The following is a 24,027-nucleotide window of genomic DNA, read 5'->3' on the forward strand; positions in this document are numbered from 1 at the left end:
AAGATAAAGATAGGAAGATACAGACATAGAGAGATAGAGTAAGGGATGTATATAGATATATAGAGAGGTAGATTGAGATATAGATAGAAACATAGATATAGAGGGATATGGAGAGATATGGATATATATATATATATATATATATATATATATGAAGATATAGAGTAATATAGTGAGGTTTATAGAGACATGTATAGAGAGATAGAGAGATGATTTGAATATGTGTACCTATTTCAAACAGATTACAAAAAAAATGAAAGAGGCATAGCAATGCATGCTGGGCATTAGCTAGTAAATAAATAAAATGAAGTAAGCCAGAGAGATGGATATTCTTTTTGCAGGTTCCGAAGAAGGTATAGTGTTCCCAGACCAGAAGCTCGTGGTGCCTCTACTCGGGAAGGACGATCCAGACTGCGCGAAAGGCCTCACCTACTGTGAAAATGTCAATGGCTATCCAAAGTAGGTGCTTTGAAACTGGGGCCTCTGAGTGATCTCATGCGAGCACCATTTTCTTTCAGCTCGTGGTAGAATGTAAAGCAGATTTACTGCACAAAAGTCTGGAGGAGACTGGTTCGAATGCTGGTCCATCTCTCCCGATTTCCCCAAAATAACTCCAGAAAAATTATGAGATCCAATACAGTATGTCATGACCAATTCCTTACCCAATTTAGCGGTCTCAACATTTATTTTAGATCACAGTAGCCTAACCATAAATTACTGACTGAAATTGGCAGCAGTGTGTTTTTATGCCAATTTTTATTCACATATAATTTTTATACTTCTTTCTTCTTGGTTTGAAATATTAAGAATATTTAAAAATATATACCTATATATTCTACTGCTTGAAAGTATGATTTCATTATTTTTTAAATGAAACTAATTTTTTATATGATAATGTTTTGCAATATAGGCCCTACTCATTTTGTAAAATATGTAAGAAGATCGTATGTCAATAAAAAAAAAATACTTTTCCAAATTTTCTGCAGAGTAAGTGGGTTACATGGAGAAGTATATTTAAATAAAGAATTTTGACAAGTGTTAATATTTCTTAAAACTTTTATATCAAGTATGTTCAGAGAAGTGAAAATGTGTTGCAACCAAGACAAACCACACTTTGAAGATATGTGATGAATTAGACTTTTGTAACATCATTACATTGCAAAGTCCAGCATATCATGACTGTGATGTTACAAGTTATTTATGACAAGTGTTTTTTTATTCTATCCTAAGAAAATTTATTGACAGTTACAGGACAATTTGTCATTATAAATACATTTTTAATTAATTAAAATTTTTGTCTGTATGCATAAGATAAACATGGAAATGGGCATTAGCTAGTAAATAAAAAAATATATAAATAATATTTTATGTTGTATTCTTAAAAATAAAAGGCTAATAAATTAAATTAATCTTGTAGAGTAATGGGAAAATATGCTGAAACATATTTCATTAGATAAGACAGTAGAGAAAGCACAAAGAGAACAAATAACTGTTGTTTAAAATCACAGGAATATGTATAACAGCATTTTATTGTTTTCAAAATAAAAGACTGTTAATGGTTATCTTTATAAATAAGGTTTTAGGATAAGAATAGATGATGAAAAAAAATGTATGCACAAATGTTGTACATAGAATAAATGTACAAAAGAGTAATAATGTATTGGTAATTTTTTTGTTGCTGCACGAATCTAAGTGTGTAAAGCCTGCTAATCAAAATTTGTGTAAATTTTTTTTGTTCCAGTGATCAAATAGTTCAGCTCATTTCAAAGGAGACGAGTATGTACAAATCACTATTTGGCACAGATGTGGTGAGTTGGAAAAAAATACATATATTTACTGGGAATAAATAGAAAATGATAACATACAAAGCTTAAGTTTTATCAAAGATGGACATTTTATTCTACCAAAAAATTACTACTGTAAAATAAAGCAGCTATTGTTAAGTTTGCGGGCTTCGTAGAAAGAGGTGCTTAAAGGTTTTAGGATGTCACTCCATGTTGCTCCATGTCATTCCATTCCCGGGCATGATGACATGCATGCATCTGTCCAAAGAGCTCCCAATATCATTTTACGAGACCCAATAACACTACTGAAAAGTGTGAAGGGGGGGGGGGGGGGGGAGCTGGGCTCTCAAGGCAGTGGCCACACTCATGGAGCTTATGTGCTTGGTGTTAGGTCTGTCCGAATGTTTAAAATATTCACGAAGTTGAATCAAATTGCTCATATTGTTCTTGGGGTAGCTGTAGTATAATTATTTTATAAAATACAGGATTGTAGTAAAAATAAATAAATTGGTAGAGTTTTTGTAATGTTTGAACTGTTTAAATGATTAACCAATTGGCCCTATATATAATATCATTCAAAAATTATAGAATAGTCATGCATTATATTAATATTAAGCATTCATAAAAGCTAACATAGCGCCTTCTTTTGATTTTTTAAGTAACTGACTTTATTCAAGCAAAACATACACAACACAAAAAAAAAATATCTAAATATTTTCATGAGCAAATCTTAAGCTCCCATTGTTTTAAAGCTTTGCAACTAATGCGAAGCTTCACATCAGACGCGGAGCTTTGCATGGCAACCAAAGCTTCAAATAAAACAAAGAATTGAATATTAAAAAGAGTTTCGATTGATTCAGTTAGTCTAAGCCACGCACAGGCCTACTTGGCAATGAAGCAGGCGATACTAGTGTTTGTAGGCAGTTATTTAATGAAGCTCTGGTAGTAACTAGTGTGCAAGGTGTAAGGCGCTCGCGACCGACTGAGGGACACCCAAACCCTGCAATGTGGCAACCGAGAGAGCACCGTCAAACATCATCCCTGCTGTCAGAGGCGAAAAAGACAAATGAGCAGAGACAAGACTGAGCTAACACTTGTGTTGCCAATCACGATGCAGTACATAAACCCAAAGCAATGTAAATTATACAGAAAATTAAAATATATCTTACTAAACATTACATATCATCATTTAAAAAACCATCACCACCTAAGTGACTTTTTTTTTAAATTATTAGTATTTTGTTTCTCCATGGAAACATGACCATTTAGCATCTTCTCACGTAATGAATTCGCCGAAAAGCCAAAAGAATGCTCTGCTATGTTAATGTTTATAACAACGGCTATGATTCAGTTCCAGCATGGCGCATAATGTTATTAAGCCCTCCTTAAAAATTTGCTTTTTGTGACAATTGGCACTCGTCATGGTCGTAGCAAACAATTAACTGGAGTATATGCTACAAATGTCTAGCTTTATTTTAGCCAAACATATACAAGGTGAATGGTGACGGAAGTTGAGCGAACAACAAAGGAGCTGATTACGGAAGTTATTGGGAGTAATAAATCTTATACGGATCTACATTTGGGGTAATCTCAGTACGTATGGAGTTATGACGATGGTCTTATGTGGGGCACAGGATCTCAGAATTGGCTGGTAATAGTTTCCACCAGAGCACAAGCAGGTGGGTGAAGTCTCTTGTGTACGGGGAGAAAGTGGGAAGTAGAGTTGAACTACCTACTTCTTCGCATTGGTAATGCTGCAGCCTGCACCAAAGACAGCAGCGTCAAAACTTTGATGAGGACAGCGAGCAGCAATAATTTGCATTTGAATATGGTGCGTTCAAGCATCCACTGTAAAGGTTGGTCAGCGTTAAAATAATGTTGTTCTTAAGCTCCTTCAATTTCAACACTTTGACAACACTCACCATGTATTCAAAACACTTATCATCAAAAACACACTAACTATAAATTAAACAACACAAATACATTATAGAAAAAGGAAACTTTTGATCCCACCATTCAGTTACTAGTCACTTATTACTAGAGACCTGCAAAATTTGTGGATTCATTTTGTGATATGCTACAATTCAAATAATTATACCTTAGCGCTGCTTCTACCACTGGTTCACTGTTAATCTAGAGTAATGAGGGCCAATTAGAGACCCTTGCTCAAAGAAGTGTCGAATCACAGACATTCAGTCGAGACGACTCACAAGTCAGCAGCCAAAGAACAGGTGGGATTTGCCCGAGTGTGTAGAGTGTAGTAGAGTCTATCCTGGAGGTCATTGAATCCGCGAATTTTGCAGGTCTCTACTTATTACATATACTATACACCTCTGGTTAACACACAATGTTCCTGACCCTTAGAGGGGTTGCCGGCATGTGCTGACCTAAGCTCGGTAGTTGATAAAATTTTTTTCATTGTCAATTACGCACAATATGCTGATATATAATTTAGATCAGTATTTAAGTGTTTATGTTGCTCAAATGTTTCTGTGTGTGAAATTTGTAATTAATTTCTTGGAATGTCTTTACTAACATTACTGTTTTCATATCCAGTGGATGCCCGAGATTGCAAACAGGATCTCACCAGATGAAGAACTATGCAAATATAATGTGAGTACCAAGACAGTAGGTCATAGTAGTGATGATAAACATTATTTTGTATCTCTCACAATGTTTTGTTTACCTAGTTAAAAAAAATTGAGATAATAAAACACATCAAAAAATAATTAACATGATAAAAGTTTAGAAATATGTATGAATGAAAGCATATACAAAATGCATTATAGATGAAAAAACATCCATACAATAATTCTTTAGTAATGATTTATCAGACCTTAAAATAATGTACTTAAAAAAAGAATCTGAACATAAAAGCCAAGGATCATTCTCCAACAGGAGTTACTTTATGTATTCAAATGTTCCAATTAACAGTAATACTAACTGCACTTTGTTACAGTCTATGTGGTTATTAAAGAATGGTTCATAAATCACAACAATATTAACTGTTACTAACTCACATTCAATTAATATGTGCATTCCCAAATCACAATGCTTTCACACAAAACCATCCATTAATTACTGATTTCAATAACATTAAAAATTTCAAAGTACAGTTGCAATAAAAAAAATTAATTTTATCTATTATCTGATGCAATTTTTCCCTTTAAAATAAACCATATACTTTTTTTTCCCCTCATAAATGTAATAAATGTGATTTATTAACGTTATATGAAAAATTGTGTTGCATGACCATTCCGGCAACAAAATCAGTAAATTCCATCTCACTGCTGCAGTATGACACAACTGGAATCCAAACATGAGAATCCAAGCGTGCTGAGATAAAACGCTGCAATCTCATGTTGTGGAAAGAGAAAAGACTGCGCGAGAGCTATGCGATGGGAGAAGTATACGGATGGTCTTTCCAGTTAAGCTTCTTAGATTATTTCTTTGTACAATGGCATCTTGCTGGCACGGTGCGCATTATAAGAAAAGTAAAAAAAAAGCCACGGACCGGCCGTCTTCTCTTTCTCTGCCCCTCTCCACGCACGTACCTGCCACAACACCCGACCAAACATGCTCACTGTGGCTGGTGCACGTTGTAGTGAGGACAGCGAAGATAAAGCTTACTTGGTGCGAATACTGTTATTATTTAAATAAACAAAACTGAAACAATAGTCAGAAAAATTTTGTGAAACACATAAACCACTAATTCTTAGCAAAACAGAAAAAAAAAAAAATGTTTTCAGAAATTAAATATTTTTTTTATCATGGACTGTCAAAAAAAAAGCAATATCACTTGGATTAAATAAAGAGTATTTGCTATGCCTACTTGGTAATCTGATCAAACATTTGTAGAAAAAATGTTAAAATCTTGTAATTTCCCAAGACTGAAATGAAGAGAAAACGTTATTTCAAATTTTATGTTTAGGTTTTATGTATTTTTTTGTAATTTTAGAACTTATATTTTTTACCTTACAATTGAATTTACTATTTATCAGTGGTTTTTTTTTTTTTTTTTTTTTACATTCTAAGTTATTGTATAATGGAGTTTGACTTTGATTCAAGATAACTATATTAAATTTGAAGCAGTTTATGTTTAAGATTGACATACATTCAAGGGCATATTATATTTGTAGTTGTCGTATTTTTGATGCCGTATTATTTTCAGTGTTGCTCAGCATTTAATTATTTCAGGGAATGTTATTGTATTTGAGGACATACCTACTGTATGAATGAATAGATATGATGAATATTTAAAAAAACAAATTAAACATTTTTCATTATAAAAGTAAATAAGAGTCTCCCAACATGTACATGTGCTAAAGTATGTATGTATTTAACTAGAAATTTCTTATCAATATTATAAATGAATTCTATGCATTTTTCGATACTGATTTTACTGCCAAATGTTTGCACAACCCTAGCTTTTTTTTTGCGCAGGAATCTCTCCAAGTTTTAAAAAGCTATGCTTCTGGATAATTGTGAGATTTAGCTGTTGGTAATCGAACATAATGAAATGAGTCGAGATGTATACATAATTAAGAATTCCAATACACTCAATACACTACACCAACATATTTTAGCTTGGATCATATTGTATGTAAAATCCTGTTTGATTGATTGTTATATTCATAACGGACTGGTGTATGAGCACATTTATGAATGTTTGTATTTTTTCCCAGGAACAAATTGTTTTCCCAAAAGTCGGAAAAAATAAAGATGAGAAGTGGACTTGGATTGCAAACACACCAGAGTTCAAGCAAGGAGTACGTGTCGAAGAATGCCAGTAAGTTTATTTCAGCTAATTCACTGCAAGATAATTAAAATATGTAATAATAATAATGCACCTCAAAAAACGTATACAGGGAATAAAACTGATATTAAGATAAAATCACTTGAATGTACATTGCATTGTGGGAACAATGGATATTTCAAGGTGTCAACATATTTAGATGTCATGGCAATTAATAATGAGACTGAAATAAAAAGTAAAAAAAGCACATCACAATTTATAAATAAATGCTTTCAAACACAAGCTAAAACAATATTTAACAAAATAAAAAAATATATTTGTACTAAAAATATGAATGAAATGTTATTGTAATTTATTTTATTTTAATTTAAAAATCGGTCCTGAAATGAATACTGAGAAAGTTAAGACTAAAATGATGTCCCCCAACCCATTTTTCAATTCGAGGGGCATCTAGTGAAATAGTAGCTGTGACTGCAATAATGAGAAGTTAAACAATCCAGTCTGTCGTAAAATTTTGTTCAATAGACATTTTGCTAGCAAAATTATTTGGTGATTTGGTAATAAAACATTTTCTTGCAATGAGCTGCTGACAGTTGGCTTTAAATTGGTTTCTTACTAAAAGCCACAGTAAGAGCGTACATTCGCCTTTATATGGTATTAAGTTTGAATAAAATTTAAATTGATGAACCCATCGGAAGCCAGTGAAAATGGACTGTGTGCCCACATTTCACTAAAAATCAATCGCCACTTGGTGCTTATGCTTAGTTTTTTGTGACAACAAGATGTTAAATATGCTCTTCCAGGGTTATCATTATGTTCGGAAGACTTATGAAACAAATTATGATATTAACAATGAAATTACTTATTTTCTTGTAGCGATCTCCCGAAAGAGACTGCTGGCCGCTCATTTAAAGTTAAGCACCACTCTGTATTTATGCTTGCTTTGGACCTTCTTAAGTATAGATTTTTACCTTCTATATTTGAATTAGTTACTGTTTCATTTGCAAACTGTCCAATGCTTTCCTAGGCAGTCACATAGAATATTAAATTATCACAATAGTGCGAAATTAAATGTTTTATTAGGCCTATGTATTACATGTACATTAACTATCAGATTATATGCGATTTTGGGTTATCTGCAGCTTTATTTCCTTGATAATCTTGGATAAATGAGAGTATACTAAAACTGTTCTTTGTACAGTTAGTCAAATTACACACACTTTTGGCATTAATGTCCACGAATGAGCAGTCAGGATATAAGCATGTTTAACCACACTGAAAACAAATGATGCAGAAAAAAAATCTGAAATTTGCGGTAATCTTCTCACCCAATAATCTCATTTTGTTGATACAAATATACATATTTTTATCTCACCTTACGAAGTATCAGTACCTTCTGTATTGATGTATAAACATCTTAGTTCTCTGTTTACGGCATGGAACGGAAGTAAATGAACGGAAATGCGTAACCACGGTGCTGTATCTGCATGGAAGTCGCAGAATCTCTAAAAGATAGCGGACCCTAGCTATTGGGAAAGTAAGTGTTTATTGTTTTCGTGTGTTGCCACTTATTTTTTTATTAATAATTAAGTGTGTTTTAGCTTGTGTGTTGTTACCAACGATGCTGTTTAGTGTACATTTAGTTCGGTTATGTTAGGTTATTACCATCTTGTTATACAGAATTATAGTTAGGTTTTAAAAAAGGGTAAAGATGTTACAGTTTTCCCTAATATGAGTACTTTAATTATATATTTATCAGGCTCAAGCAATATTACAAAGAATTCTAAATTAAATTTCACGTACGAGTTTCGTGTTATAAGTTTATTTGCAATATGAAAACACATGAATTTGCTCGTTACCGAGGTTAGATGTTTACATATCACTGATGAGTACTGAAAGGCTCGCTCACATTTTTTTTATTACTCTTATATGTTATACATACATACATGCATGCACAGTGAATACAACTGGCAACCAAAGCACACACACTTCAATTAAGATGGACTTGGATTAGCTTCTGCCATTATCATACTCCTGAGTACAAAAGCATGTGGAAAAATTTGACAAACTGATTTTAGCATGCTATGACTAAGGCCAGGGTGAACACGGGATCTCATTTCATGGGAGATATTTTTTGACCATTTCTTTTCGTGGGGGAGGGGAGGGGGGTATTTTTTGACTTTGTCTGCTATAGATTTGTTATAGAACTTAATTTTTGTTTTAAAAAATATATAAAAGACAAAATATATTGGAATAAATAAAGTTTCCATACAATGAATATCATGACAATCATTAAAATAATTCATAATTAATGCAGAGCGTATATATTTAATAAAGCCTAAAATAAAGCACATTTCAACAAATGAAAACATGTGAAATAAATATAACCACGTGACAAAATTGCCTGGAAGTTAATAGTACTATAATCTACTTAAGATCATATTCAAAATTTACACAAAATAAAGGTACATAAATATAGTAATCAAAGAAATTAACATAAAAATTAGAACAAGATTTATCAGCACATATATTGGTTTTAAAAAAAGAGTGCTATTTTACAAGTACGTAATCTAAGGCAACATAAATAAAAATAAAAAATTATTTGAATTGTGACTGCCAAGGTTAAAGTGTAACTTCCCCAGAATTTTGAGGGGGAATATATCCCGATATGCCCCCCTCACTTAGCCCCTGAATTAAGGTATTCCATCTAACCTGTTGCCCCATTCAGCCATACTTGCAGAGCTTTCAATAAAATTAGTTCTTTTTTTTTTCTTCGTAAAAATTAATTTGAGTTCCAATCCAATTGCATTTCACAGGCTTATAGATAGCAATTTGTAATTAATTAGCAGTCTAGTATTAGAACAACCACCACACACAGTGGCATAGCCATTTAAGCATCTCGAGACTTACTACTGTAGTGTCTCCCATGCTTAGATTGCAATACAGAGTAAATGTCGACCACTTTGTCAGACTGATACTACTCAGCTTGTTAACAATAAAAATTTTATTTTTATATACCATCTTTATGTATAAGAAGTTTATATATATATATATATATATATAAAATAAGATTTCTGTTTATTTGTTTTTTTTTACGAATCAGTGTCTCGTGATAGTATTATTACAGTTAAAAGAAAAAAAAAATATGGCATCTTTTAGTTACATTTTCTTTAAAGTAGATTATTATTATTATTATTATTATTATTATTATTATTATTACTACTACTAGATACCGTTTGAAAATTTTTCATTACAATACATGTGCTTAAAGCTTTTTTTGCTCAGTGGTGTAGATCTGGCAACAGACCACACCGAAACAAGGGCAGCGCTAATGGAGAGAAAATGTTCATTTAAATGTACAGTGCAGTCTAAGGTTGAGATACGCTACAGCTTATAGCATAATGACACATAAGGTAACCACTAACACTTTGAACTCCTGTGTTGAAACAAGTTAGCCATAACCTCCTGTTCCAACCCCGGCTCTCCAATCCTTTGAACCACGTTGCTTAGAACAATGTCTCATGATTCACAAAGTTGGAGAGCCAGGATTGGAGTAGGTATTTAAAGATGGCAAACCTGGCTCGACATAGGAGTTCAAGAGTTAAGAAAACTTGTTCAGTATACTGCTCACATGTACTATTGTGTCCATGTCCACAGATCAAGTAACAGTGCATGTGCTTTTGACGCCTTCCTGCCTATCGGCTACACTACTAACTGTGCGCAAAAGTACGTAACACGCAGACTGCTGAGCGTCCAAGAAAACGGAAGTCTTTACGTTGACACGTTTTGGTTTCCTTCTTGCTGTGCTTGCAAGATATACTCTGGGATGACTTTGTAGTGACTGTGTACTCGAGCTGAGGACCAAGACTGAAATAAATGTTACGTAACACATGTCAGTAACTCTGTTAATACTAACTGAACTTCTGGGTGTGCTACTTTATGAACTATCACAGACTGATCATCGTGCTTCAAATGCTGTAATTTCTTTTTTTTTTATATATATAGTTATGTACTACTTTTCCTTATTTTTATTTATAGTGGTGACTTAATACTAACATAAAAAAAATCTTAAGTTCTTCTACAAAACTTATTTATTAACATTTTTTTTACATTATGAAATATGACATGTTTCATTATAAATTGAAATTTATATTCTTGCATTAATTCCAGCTTTAAATTGGTATAAGTAAAGAAATTACTCAATACCAAGTAATATAGAAAGTTATTTGATGATTACTAGTATCTGTCAAATATTTTATACTTTACATTTTAGTACGCACAAATATTTTTATGAACATGTATAAATTATTTAACATAGTATTTTTTTAAAGATTTTGCAAAAAAAAAGTAGGAAACAATTTTTTTAATAAAATTTTTTATAAATTCCTTTGTCTCATTCATTTAGCATGTATGTACAAAAATACAAAAGAAGCCTCATATTTCATAGCAGTGTGATGTTAAATATGCTAAACATGCTGCCAAATGGTGTGCTGAATTTCACAAAAAAAAAATTCAAAAACTGTTCAAGATAGGTATACAAGTGACACCTGATTGTTCATGAATAGCATTGAAGATAATGCTAAGGTTGAAATGGTTTTCATGTTCTCGCATTTTGACTCTAAAATATATATTTTTGAATATTAAATGCCTAAAATGAGTGTTTACGAAATAATTGTCAAGGTTTGGTGATTGTAGTACCAAATCATGAAAAAACCACAATAGGGCCAAACTAACTATTAAACAAACTTCTAACATTAGTGTTTATACTGCTTTAGTTTGGTTTGTTAACCAAATAACATTGGAATTAATGCTTAAAAAAAATTTCTGTTTTTAATTTGTTATTCCATTAAACCTTTAAAAAAGTAACAAAATGATTATATGCATAATGTTTACATTAAAATATCTTTAAACAAAATATCTTACAAAAATTATTTTTTCTTTGGAAGTAGAGTCATATTTGTAGATGGGGCCTTCAAATCTGTCTAGAGAACTTTAACCATAACAATTATTTCCAATATTCCAGAACAATTGGTGAAAAAAAAAACTTTAAAAAAAAAACACTAAGAAGGCTTATAACCATTGAAATGACAAACAGCAATGACAATTTAAAGCCCTGTCTCATGCCATGTTGGTTATTTGGTTTCCTTGTCATTATTTATTTATTTGACTGTTTTGTGCAGTTAAGGCACATGTCTATTTTTACACAGAACTATCAACCTTGTGACATAGACAATGTATAATAAACTATATCTAATAATCAAACATGAAGTTATATACTAACAAATTATAGCAATTACTGATGAATCATATTCCAAATAACATCCAAGTTTCGTACTAACATAAACCATATAATTTATTGTTTTAAAAAGAAAAATAATTAAGTATAATTAATATTAAGATTTTTATTACAATACTATCATTCAATCACATACACACATTCATTCAGTATTCCCTTGTTACATGTCTGTGAATTTATAGGAGAAATATTTTTTAATATATTTTTTTTTTAATGTAGGTATTGATAGACTGTTGGAATTCAGCATGCTAGTTGAGGCTGTTCCAGAGGTGAGATGCATTATTTAAATGGTTAAGTTTTCATAATTATGAAACTCACTCTTTCACAGCTTACAAGTTATGTTAAGATCTGCTGAAAAGATCTGTGACTCAACAATAACAACAAACGAGCTATCAAAATATATTTACAGGAAAATCACTTCATTAAAAGTAGTGAAAAGAAAGTGATATAACCTACACGGCATGGGAGACCGCGTTTTAACATAGCAAATAAAATGGATACATGGAGAGACTATGACTACGTGAGACTGTAACTATTTTTGGTGTTCACTTAACATGGTAATATTACGACAGCTTTCATTGCAGCAAGCTAGAGCATGCAATACCCTTTCAGTACAACTTATTTGGGGCCAGGAAAATGTTATATTTATGAAGGAAAATATATATTGTGTACTTGAATGAGCATTGAAAATAATTCAGTCATTAGCTCCTTGGGTTTCTTGAGAACATTCTCAGAGAAATTTGCACTAAATATGGCGGTACATACAAGGTGTGTTCAGAAAGTAAGTTTCCCAAACACCAACAGATGGCAAGCCAAGCGTTAAGAAAGGTGAGTGCACACGCCTGAGATAATTCAGACGTGACCATCGTTTGAGGAAGTTGGCACTCCGTGACTGCTCGCAGTACTGTCGCTGAAGTGGCTGAAAAGGCCACCTCTTATCCTTTCTACTGCCAGCCACTAGAGTGGATCTGTGGTGAAGTTTCTGAAGGCACAGAACGTGGTGCCAATAGAAATTCATCGTCAGCTGTGTCAAGATCATGAGCTTATGAGCAAGCATACGGTGTGGCGTTGGTACAGACAATTTTCCGGCAGTTGACGAAACGTCCATGAAGAGGCTAGCTGTGGGAGTCGATTGATCATTTAGTCATTAGTGACAACATTATAAAGAAAGTGTGGTACCTAACGAAATTCTTGTTCATCAGCAGTTTCAAAATGACGAAGATGTGCAGGCTGCATACTTCTTCCACACAGTAACACAAAAGTTGATCCCACAGTATGACATGTCTCTATTATGGTGGTGAATACGTTTAAAAGTACAGTACAACCCTCTAATGAAAATCCAACGTAAAAAAATTTCACACATAATAAGTTTTTCCCTTTTAAAAAGTCTAAATTTCTACGTACCTTGAAGTTACTTTAGCTCAAAAATTCCTGTATCTGTAATAGTAAATGTTTTAGTGTACAATGCTTGTCCATTTACAGTTTCAGGGAATTTTTTTTTATAAACCTCGTACATTAAAAAACAACAAAAAGAAACTATATTTAACAAAATACAGCATTTGCTTTCAACAGTGTAGGACAGTCAAATAAATATGGAAAAAAATGATACATTAGCACACGCATGGGCTTAACCAAACACAAATCCAAACATATTTTATGGTATATGTATTGCAGGGTTTGAGCACCTATAAAATTTCCTTAAATTTCTTAATTGTCCATAAATTTACTATATGTACTATAAAACTTACTAACTATACATATTATTGTGAAGCAGATATTTTCACACACATAATTTTTGGATGATAATTTTACTTATTTTGAACTAGAAGTTAAAAATAAATTGATTGATATTCATGAGTTAAAATTTAAGTTATTAAAATCCTTAAAGTGCCCCTTAACTCTTTAATTTTTATTTATGTAAAATGATACAAAACAGCTATTGTATTAAGTAAATGTATTGGTGCATGATTTCCATTGCCTATTCAACTAGATACACATAAAAAGAGACAAAGGCCAGCTGCGTTAAATCGTACTCATGGACCAATTCTCCAACTAACAATTTACAAAAACATTACTTCTTCCTCTTTCTTGTAAATATCTATTCTATATTTGTATTCCTATACTTGTAAATGTTCTACTTGTTTCTTCAAGATTATAGATGCTAAGGATCTACATTAGATGTATTAGGATATTATTTAAATTTATATAATTGTAATCAAGTGAAAAATTATGCACATATGCCATTGCAGGGTAATTATACATCATAGAAAATCAAGACTGATAAAATTTTTTATCTTATTACTTACTCTTATTGTAACAAACTTTAAAAGATCACGTACGTGTAATAGGAAAACTTATCAAAATAATATGCCTAGGCAAAATTCAGTTCTAAAACACATTTTATGTTACAAGTCTATTTAGGTTTGGAAAACTAAATTATTCAAAATTTCTTTGAGCTTGGTAAATTAATTAAAGAATGTATTTTTTAGAATCTTTATTTAATTACTTTGCAGCTCAAGATTTTTTATTAACAACTATATGCTGATGACTGATCTCTTTGAGGGCTGAGAATGGACAAGGAAGATTTAAAATAACTGTAAGAGAGTGGGGAATGGAAACCACGCATTTTACAAGATAAATTTCACACTTCAATAATTTACTATACAATAAAGTACACAATGAAAATTCAAAGTTGTAGCAGACATGTGGACAATAATCCTGCAATTAGTCTGACAGTTGTCTGACTCTACACAGAATGTCCATAAAAGAATGTCTCAGTTTCAATAACAGTTTAATTTAGATCACATACAACAAATCATACATTAAATTAAAGGTAAACTAACCTAGTTTTTCTTACAAATGTTCAATATCTGCACTTAAAGTTACATGGCATACATCCAACCAAAAGTTCAATTCTTCCCACACTTTGGTTAACAAGTTCAGAGTAATGGAAGTAATGGCCTCTTCAATTCTGTGTCTCCACTCTGGCAAAACATTATTTAGCAGCAGAATGTAGACACAATCATTTATAAGGCCCCCAAAGAAAAAATAAAATGGCTTTATGTCAGGTCAATGTGGATGCCATCGAAAAAGAGCTCTGTCGCCTCGAATTGCCTATACCATCGGTGGATGTTTTTGCCACGTGAGGGATCACAATTAAACATTAAATGAAACACACATTGAACTGAAATTACAGATTCACTCTTAGCAAATAGCAGAAAACAGAACACTATTCTCAGGAGTCTCCATTTTGTGTAGGTGAGGCTGCATGTGAGAAAACAACACAACAAAGCAGTACATACTCGCGCATGCACTTATTTTAAACTGTTTGTCATTCTTTAATTGTGACCTTGAACCAACACTCTACAATGCTTACAGTTGATACTATTGAAATTTATAACTGGGATATTCTTTTATGAACATACTGTACTTCTTCCCCATTCCCCTACTCATCATCAAGCACCCTACACCTGAGATTGGTTCTTATCATTATGTTCTGAGTGATCATTTCTGTTATTGGCAATAAAGATATTTTGTGTCGTAGGTATAGTTGTAGCTACCGTGTTGGTAGCACTGCTTTAGTTTGGAGAGTTAGTAAATGGAGGAAAAGGAGTGTGGAAGAAATGACTGTTATTATGTGAATAAAAGGATATGGTTATCAGCATCATGGCGTGTCTTTTTTTTGTGAAATACTAACAACAGGTTATGGGCCCAGAATGCTTATAACAGTCATGAGTGATCTTCGCACCAGAGATGTTTAAATTGTGTAGGCCGGCAACGTGTTTCTCTGCAGAGTGGTAATGGCGGCGTGGGAAGCTTCTGTGGAGTAGCGGTACCGGGGTGTGGTACACATTCAGTCGCTTTCGTCGTCAACAATTTATCGTCGGTGCTTGTTGACTCCGGAAAAATGGAGCAGCTAGGGATGAATACCGTGGGAGCGATAAAGTTGGAGAGGCAGAAGAATTGGAACGTGTGGAAGTTCCAGGTGTCGGTGTTGTTGCGGGGAATGAATCTTTTTTCAGTTGTGGATGGAACAGACATTAAACCGGAAAAAGATCAAGGTGAGTGGCAAAAAAAAGATGCAAAGGCTCAGAGTATTATTGTAATGCGTTTGAGTGAGGATGCAATGATGCACATACTTACTTGCACCACTGCAAACGAGATGTGGAGGAAGCTTCTTAGTGTGTATGAGCAGCAGTCGAGTATAAGTGTACACTTACTGCAGCAACTTTTTTTCAGTTTAAGTATGAGCAGGGTTCTGACATGTCTACATATTTGTCAAAAATACAAGAATTGTGTCACTTGCTTAAACAGGCAGGAGAAGAAGTGTCGGAACAGTTCACGATTACAAAAATATTAATGTCATTGCCAGAGAGATTTGGTCACTTTGTGACAGCATGGGAATCTGTAGAAACTAGTAAACAAAAACTTGATGACCTGGTGGCACGACTACTAGTGGAAGAAGAGAGGTTAAAGTCTAAAATCAAGGATGAGGATGTGGCTATGGTGGCAGGATCATATAAAGGGAACACTGTCAAGAAGACAAGGGGATTAAAGTGTTTCAAGTGTGGATTCTTGGGACATGTGGCAAACCAATGCAGAGAGGATAAAGACTTACGAAAGTGTTTTGAATGTGGCAAGAAAGGACATCTGAAGTTTCAGTGCAAGCAAAGGTATAGGCCTAAACATGAAAATGCCTTTGTAATGTCAGAAAGTGTATTGCGTAGTGTAAGTGATTTGGAGGACCATAAAAGATCCACCTCTTGGATCATGGACAGTGGAGCAAGTGAACATATGACATTCGAACGTGGCCTCCTCATGAACTTTACACCAGTATCAAATAAATGTGTTCTCGTTGGTGATGGACGTAGTCTTCAGGTGCAAGGTATCGGACAAGTTAATGTGAAAGTCTTCAATGGACAGAATTATGTGCAAAGTACCTTGAACCATGTATTGTGGGTCCCTGAGCTGAAAATGAACCTATTCTCAGTATCAAGTGCAATTGAAAAGGGTCATACTGTTAAAATGGCTGGCGATCATTGCTATGTATATAAAGACAGCCAGATTCGTGCGGTGGCAAATAAGGAGGGAAATTTGTACATTCTGGACGTAATCATGGAACAAGACTGCTTAGTGGTGGTACGCTCGTCGAGAGAGTGGCATGAAAGTTTATGTCATCAAAACCTGGACTATGTGAAAAGTGTCTTGAATCAAAACAATATTAAGTACTCAGACAACAGTGAGTCATGTGAAGCATGTCTGGAGGGAAAAATGAAGAAATTACCATTTGGTGAAAGCAAACAACACACTGATGCTCCATTGCAATTGGTACATGCTGATGTGTGTGGACCAATGGAGGTAGAGTCTGTGGGAGGGTCTCGATACTTTCTGCTACTGAAAGATGACTATTCAAATTACCGGCAAGTGTACTTTCTCAAGAGTAAATCTGAGGTGTCCCAGAAGCTGAAATACTACATACAGTTTTCTGAAAAAGCTACAGGTCTGCCTGTGAAAGTGCTTAGAAGTGATAATGGGGGAGAATTTGTGAATCAGGAAGTGAAAGCGCTGCTTGAGGACCATGGGATACAACACCAGACAACAATACCTTATACACCAGAGCAAAATGGAAGAGCAGAACGGGACATTCGCACCTTAGTGGAAGCTGCTAGGTCAATGCTCAGTGGGAAAGGGCTTAACAAACAGCTATGGGCAGAGGCAGTAAATACAGCTGTGTATGTGTTAAATAGGACCTCAAAGGCTCGAGAAAATAATAAGACACCATATCAAGTCTGGGAAAGGAAAAATGTTGATTTGACAAAACTAATTCATGTGTTTGGAACAGAGGTATTTGTCCATATACCGAAAGAAAAGAGACTGAAGTGGGACCCAAAAGGAGAGAAAGGTGTTTTTGTTGGTTACGAAGATTCCAAAGGGTATCGAATTTACTTCAAAGACAAGAAGAAAGTTGAAATAAAAAGGGATGTGGTGTTTGTGAGACTAAAGGGACGTGAAACAAGGACTGAAACTGAAGTAGAAGACATTGAAATGATTGGCTTAGACCTGACTCAAGAAGATGAACAAATAAAATCAAATTCCAGTACTGATGAGGAAGACGTACAAAGTGAAAGAATGTCTTCTCCCTTTAAAGGTTTTGAGGATGCAGTGACTGAAGGAGACCAAAGAAAGGGGAGACCAGTTGAAGTGTCAAGCAGAGAAACCTCCAAAGATAAGCCACCTAAAACAGCAAGTGGACGGAGTGTAAGAAAGCCAGCGTGGTGCTCAGAGTACGATCTAGGACTCGTAGCAACTGATGCGGTACCGAAGAGTTACAAAGAGGCAATGAATAGGGAAGACTCACAATGTTGGAAGGAGGCAATTAAGGCCGAGCTTCAGCAGTTACATGAAAACAACACTTGGACGACCTTACCACAGGTGCCAGAAGGAAAAGAAGTAGTTAGTTCAAAATGGGTGTTCACAAAAAAGGGGACTGAAACTGGGGAAACTAAATACAAGGCAAGACTAGTGGCAAGAGGTTTCGAGCAAGAATGTGATGTGTATAACTTGTACGCTCCTGTGGCAAAACTTAAAACTTTCAGAGTGTTTATGAGTGTGGCCACCAAACTGAACTTACCAGTACAGCAAATGGATGTATGCAGTGCATTCCTGAACAGTGAAATTGATGAGGAACTCTATTTGAAATTACCAGAGGGTGTAAATTCAGAGTATCCTGTTGGTAAACTAAATAAGTCTATTTATGGCCTTAAAAATGCTCCCAAATTGTGGAACTCTAAATTTGATAAAGTAATGTCATCACTGGGTTTTGTACGTTCTGACAAAGATGCATGTGTTTATTCTAAATGTAAAGGCAACACCAAAACGTTTTTGTTGGTGTATGTTGATGATATTCTATATTTTGGAAATTGTAAAAATGAGCTCAGTCATCTTAGAGATGCACTATGTAACACCTTCAAAATGAAAGAGCTGGGTTGTGTAAAAAGGTTTCTAGGTATTGATGTCGAGCAGGATTTAGCTAGTAATCGTACAACCATAAGTCAGAAACAGTATCTGCAGAACTTACTTGAGTTGTATGGTATGTCAGAATGCAAACCTTTGTCCTTGCCCATCGACAGAAACTTCAAGTTTGAGTTATTGAAAAAGGAATGCTCAGAAAATGAGGAAATAGAGTCAAAGTGTAGAAAATTAGTTGGATCCTTAATGTATGCTGCAATGGGATCAAGACCTGATTTGTGTGCTGTTGTTACAATCTTAAGTAGATATCAGAACTGTGCAAGCACTTTACTTTACAAACTTCTGCAAAATGTTCTTAGATATGTCAAGGGTACTTTAAATATGTGTTTAAATTACTATGGAAACAGGAATGATGATGTAGTAGGCTATGTGGACAGTGACTGGGGAGGCAGTGATGACTGTAAGTCTACAACTGGTTGTTGCTTTAAGGTTTTTGGCTGTACTGTTATCTGGTTTTCAAAAAAACAACAATAAGTGGCTCTGTCATCCACTGAAACAGAATTTGTTGCTCTTAGTCAAGCTGCCAGTGAGGCTTGTTGGTTAAAAGACTTGTTGCATGATTTTAAAATAGAAGTTGGTTCCATCACTCTGTTAGAGGATAATCAGTCTACTATAAAGCTGGCACATATGGCCACTGACAACTCTAGAGTCAAACATCTAAAGATTAAGAAGTGTTTTGTAAAAGAGAAACTGTTTGAAAACATCATTAGGTTGGACTATGTTAATACCAGTGACCAACTAGGTGATATTTTTACTAAGCCTCTTGGTGGTGTACTGTTTGACAAATTTAGGAAAAGATTGTTTGTTTCATAAAAATATTTTATTGAGGGGAGGTGTTATTGGCAATAAAGATATTTTGTGTCGTAGGTATAGTTGTAGCTACCGTGTTGGTAGCACTGCTTTAGTTTGGAGAGTTAGTAAATGGAGGAAAAGGAGTGTGGAAGAAATGACTGTTATTATGTGAATAAAAGGATATGGTTATCAGCATCATGGCGTGTCTTTTTTTGTGAAATACTAACAACAATTTCAACTTGTCCTACTGGCTGTGAAGAAGTCTTAACTTCAAAAATGACACAGCCTCCACCAATGCAACTACATGATGATTTGAATTCTAGCCAGATATGCTACCATAAACCAAACAAAATGTTGAAATGCATGAATTGGAACTGGTGTACAGAGTAGCTTAGTAAACCAGTGGTAACAGTGTCCAAGCAACACTCTGCCACGGGTTTAAAACTTCATGGACCTTCCTTGCAAGAGTAAACATCTTTGTTATAGGCACAGTGCTAAGTCAGATTGTACAAGAATAATGGTAGGGTCATTCCATGTCAAGTGATCCAGAAAATAAATTGGTTGCTTGACCAATTTATAATCAAATATTTTTTTTGTTTGTTGATTCCTACATGATTAGAGAGTCCCAATACACTAATTTTAAAATTTTATCTTACCCGAATGCTGATGGCAGTCATTTTTGTTTTACTAAATATTATCATTTTTGCATTTGTAAGGGTTTGCGTAAACTTATTATATTACTTTGGACTTGTGAACCTGACGAAACAAAAATCAGTTTATTCAAGAAGATACAGCCTTTATTATCTTTAGTACACATTTAAGAAAAATTGCATCCCAAATAGTAAAACTTATCGTAAAGTATAAAAATTACAAATTTCCAATTTTCGAAGGCATATAATTCCCAAAATAAATATGTTCCCAATATAACTTTAAAGGGGATGTGTAGCTACCTTAATGCACTGTATTTACAAAAATTTTTAACCCTGATATTTAGTTATTTTAAGAGTTACTGGCTTTAAAAATCGTAAAATTTCAAAAAATCCAAAATTTTGACGTCATATATCTTTATTGGAACAAAGTTTGAAAATCAAAATTTTTATATATAACACCTCTGTAGTTTGTTATACATATATAAAAATTTCACATTTTAAATTGATCGAAAGTCAAGCTAGAGGACCTTAAAAATCCCATAAAAAATTGTTTTTTTTTTTTTTTTTTTTTTGCCAAGAATGACAGACCATTTAATTTGACTTTGTATGATTTTTATCATTAGTAAAACCTCAACTAATATTATCTCTTACATTTAAACCTACTTTTTTTTATATTAAGTATCTTATGCATGCTTTAAATGTTTAACTAACTTGAATAATTTCAACATGTGTCATTGTCACTAAAGCCTGTCTCATATAACTTGTTTAAAATTTGTCTTGTCACAAAAGTAGTACTAGTGGCCTACATATTCTTTTGCAACTGTTGTTCAGTCAACTATGTTCGTAAAAAAACTCCATGTTTTTGTTTGTGTAAAAAATCAAAAAAATAATGTGTTATTTGCAAGTTACATTTTGGAAATGATTAACATTGGAACTATTTTTCAAAACTGTCGAATTTGAGACATGTTACCTGACACAGACTTTAGCTTAGCTTTCTTAATAATGATTTCATTTTGGATAGGAGGAGTGGGTGGAGGGAATATATTTGGCACAGACTGCCAAAAAAATTTATAGTATTATATACCTTTTTTAAGACCAATGGTTTTTAACTAGACAGCCTAGAATTATTATGCAACATGTAATCTAAGACAGACAACAAACACATCTTATCTATGTGGAAACTACAAAGGTAAATATGTACAGTTGGTGATCATTAATACGTCATCCTTCGATTTGTCACACCACATACCTCACTTAGCCAATCTGGCAAAATTGTTATTCCGGATCAGTCGCGGCCCCGAACATCCTGGATTAAAAAGCCTTGACAATACCTTTATTCCAAGGGGAAGATCAATCCTGATAAAATTTCCTCGTAGCTGCTCTCCTGTTAAGGCCCCTGCATGCCTAGGCACACACACATACAGTGTGCAGAGCTTCAGTAGAAACCGTGCGATTCTAAAACTGCTCAACACGCCTGAGTGGTGTCTGCTATTAAGAATACATTGAGGGCAGATGTTTACGATTTCATTTTCAAACTGTGTTTTTTATAAGAGTGAAAATGGCTAAAACATAGTTTTTAGAATAAATTTTAGGTGTGAAACATATGGTAAAGAGTCCTGAAATCACTCGAGGAACTTGCATTACACCATCTTGATTTCTCTGCCATATAATGTTATGGTTACCACTCAAATCTCACGGTAGCCCTACGCACGACAAGAGGACTGCGCGCCAGTTCAGAGGCGAAACCGCGCTAGAAGCACCAGCGAGCATCGTATTTATCATCCTGCCTCACTAACACATACGCATCCCAGACTCGCCGGGCCCCCTTAGGAACAACGTCATCGGCAAATTACTTCCTTACAGAACGAGTGTGCATGTTCTCGAAGAGGGGATTTGTCGGGACCCTGGTGCTACATCACCGGGGTGTTTGGCTGTCTCGTTGCAGGAATACCAACAGCGAGTGCCAGCTGGTCAGCAACTGGCCCATAGGCTACAAGACCGAGTGCAAGCAGAAGTACATACTCCGGAGGATGCTGTCCGTGACGGGAGACGGCTCGCCCAGCGCGGATGATTTCCTCTTCCCGTCCTGCTGTGTGTGCAGTGTCAAGAAGGTGGAAGAGAAATGAAGGGCGCGCACGCATCTCTCACTTTTCAAGTACAACAACAATAATTCCTATCTGCATTCCTCCAGAGACTGACACTATTGTGATGTAATTTTTTTTTTTACATTTTTATATTTGCAATCTATTTACAAATTATTTTGCATTTATAATTACTTTGAAATAATGACCTCAGTTGCAACATATTTTCACTTATTTCTGGAACTGCTGCTACATGTAGTACTATTAGCACTGCAAACATTATGTGTGAATGCACATATTCAAAAATATTGGTTTGAACAAAGTGTTTAACTGCCTGAATTTGGAAAAGTACTTGTCTTCAAGCATACTTGGTAAAATATTTTTTTTTAATACATATTTATTTATGTATATGTTAAGCTACCAGTACGTATGTAAAAATGTACATACTTTCTAACCAGCCATGTTAACCTTTGAAATTTACCAACTATTTTGATGAGAGTTTGTTATCTATCAAACCTTAGGTATATGCCATAACATAGTTCATAAGTTCTCTTGGTGCAGTATGGCTGTGAGATTAACTTTGACCATAAAATATAATTATCAGAACTTTGCAGCAGAGACTGTATGAATAAAACTTTATGAATATTTATATTCTTAGTTCTTAGGATCCAGGTTTATAGAGCTCCTTAAGTGAAAATTGTATTGAACTTATGGGACAGATACATTTTTTATTTTAGTTTTATTAATTACATTTTAGTAAGGTACTGAAAAATTCATTTCAATGGTTATACATGTAAATTATTTATTTAAATTTTTATTCCTGATAGCAAAACGGTTTGTTGATTAAATTTTAATCTGTTTTTAAATAATTTCAACTAGCTGTATTAAAAGTACTAGCCTATAATTTTACATTATGAAATAAGGAATGAAAATAAAAATGTATTCAATGAATATATATCATGGAGCAATTTTGTACATATTGTATACTTCTTGTAAAGTAAAATTCTTGTGAAGCTGTTAAACTGTGAAACAAATAAATTTATTATTAGAAAGAAAATTTTTTTTTTGTTTATCTATATTAAAACAGTAAGCTATTAATATAGCTCAAATGTGTTTTTTTTTTTTAAATTATAATACTGATGTATATGTTTGTTCAAAGTAGTATTAATGTACATTCAAACATTACTTAGAAATCTAAAATGAAAATATTTTATGTCAACCTCTTACCATAGCAGTGACTGGGTTACCTACCAGCATCTCATATAAATATTATATAGGTGAGAAAGTAAATGAAAATGGTACTGCTATATTTCCCAAACAAATTATTTCACGTGAAAGAGAGGCCATAATTCAAATTATGAAAAGCTAAGAAAAAAAGGTCAATCTCCTAAATTCAAGGCTTTTTTTTTCTAGTGTAGTTAGCTGTGAATTACAGTAAACTCCCTATGATCCGCGGTGCGGATTATTCGCGCATGCTACGAAAAAATACAGCACATATGTAAATCTGTATTTTATTACAAGTTAGCAAATTTGAACTCTACTGACGAGTGTATTGTGTGCAGTATACAGTAAAATGCCACAGGCCTTCTCGGAACTCACGCAGTAGGCTGGCATGCGTTGCTATTTTTGTATCTGTCGC

At 33.9% G+C, this 24,027-nt stretch overlaps 1 protein-coding gene across 3 annotated transcripts in view; it reads left to right on the forward strand.

Moving 5' to 3' along the window:
* LOC134528127 (protein spaetzle) overlaps positions 1-23,445 on the forward strand; it is a 156,460-nt gene extending 133,015 nt beyond the window's left edge. For 2 of the 3 annotated variants that reach the window (XM_063361439.1, XM_063361442.1), the window contains 5 exons: positions 342-459; positions 1,742-1,808; positions 4,341-4,397; positions 6,470-6,573; positions 22,253-23,445. In XM_063361439.1, coding sequence (XP_063217509.1) covers positions 342-459; positions 1,742-1,808; positions 4,341-4,397; positions 6,470-6,573; positions 22,253-22,433 — 527 coding nt within the window. In that variant the 3' untranslated portion in view covers positions 22,434-23,445. Of the gene's footprint in view, positions 1-341; positions 460-1,741; positions 1,809-4,340; positions 4,398-6,469; positions 6,574-10,197; positions 10,927-22,252 lie in introns of those variants that run through there. The other variant, XM_063361440.1, reaches the window with a different exon arrangement.
* Positions 23,446-24,027: the final 582 nt, after the last annotated feature.

The sequence above is a fragment of the Bacillus rossius genome, chromosome 1 (assembly GCF_032445375.1).
Source record: "Bacillus rossius redtenbacheri isolate Brsri chromosome 1, Brsri_v3, whole genome shotgun sequence".
NCBI classification, from domain to species: domain Eukaryota; kingdom Metazoa; phylum Arthropoda; class Insecta; order Phasmatodea; family Bacillidae; genus Bacillus; species Bacillus rossius.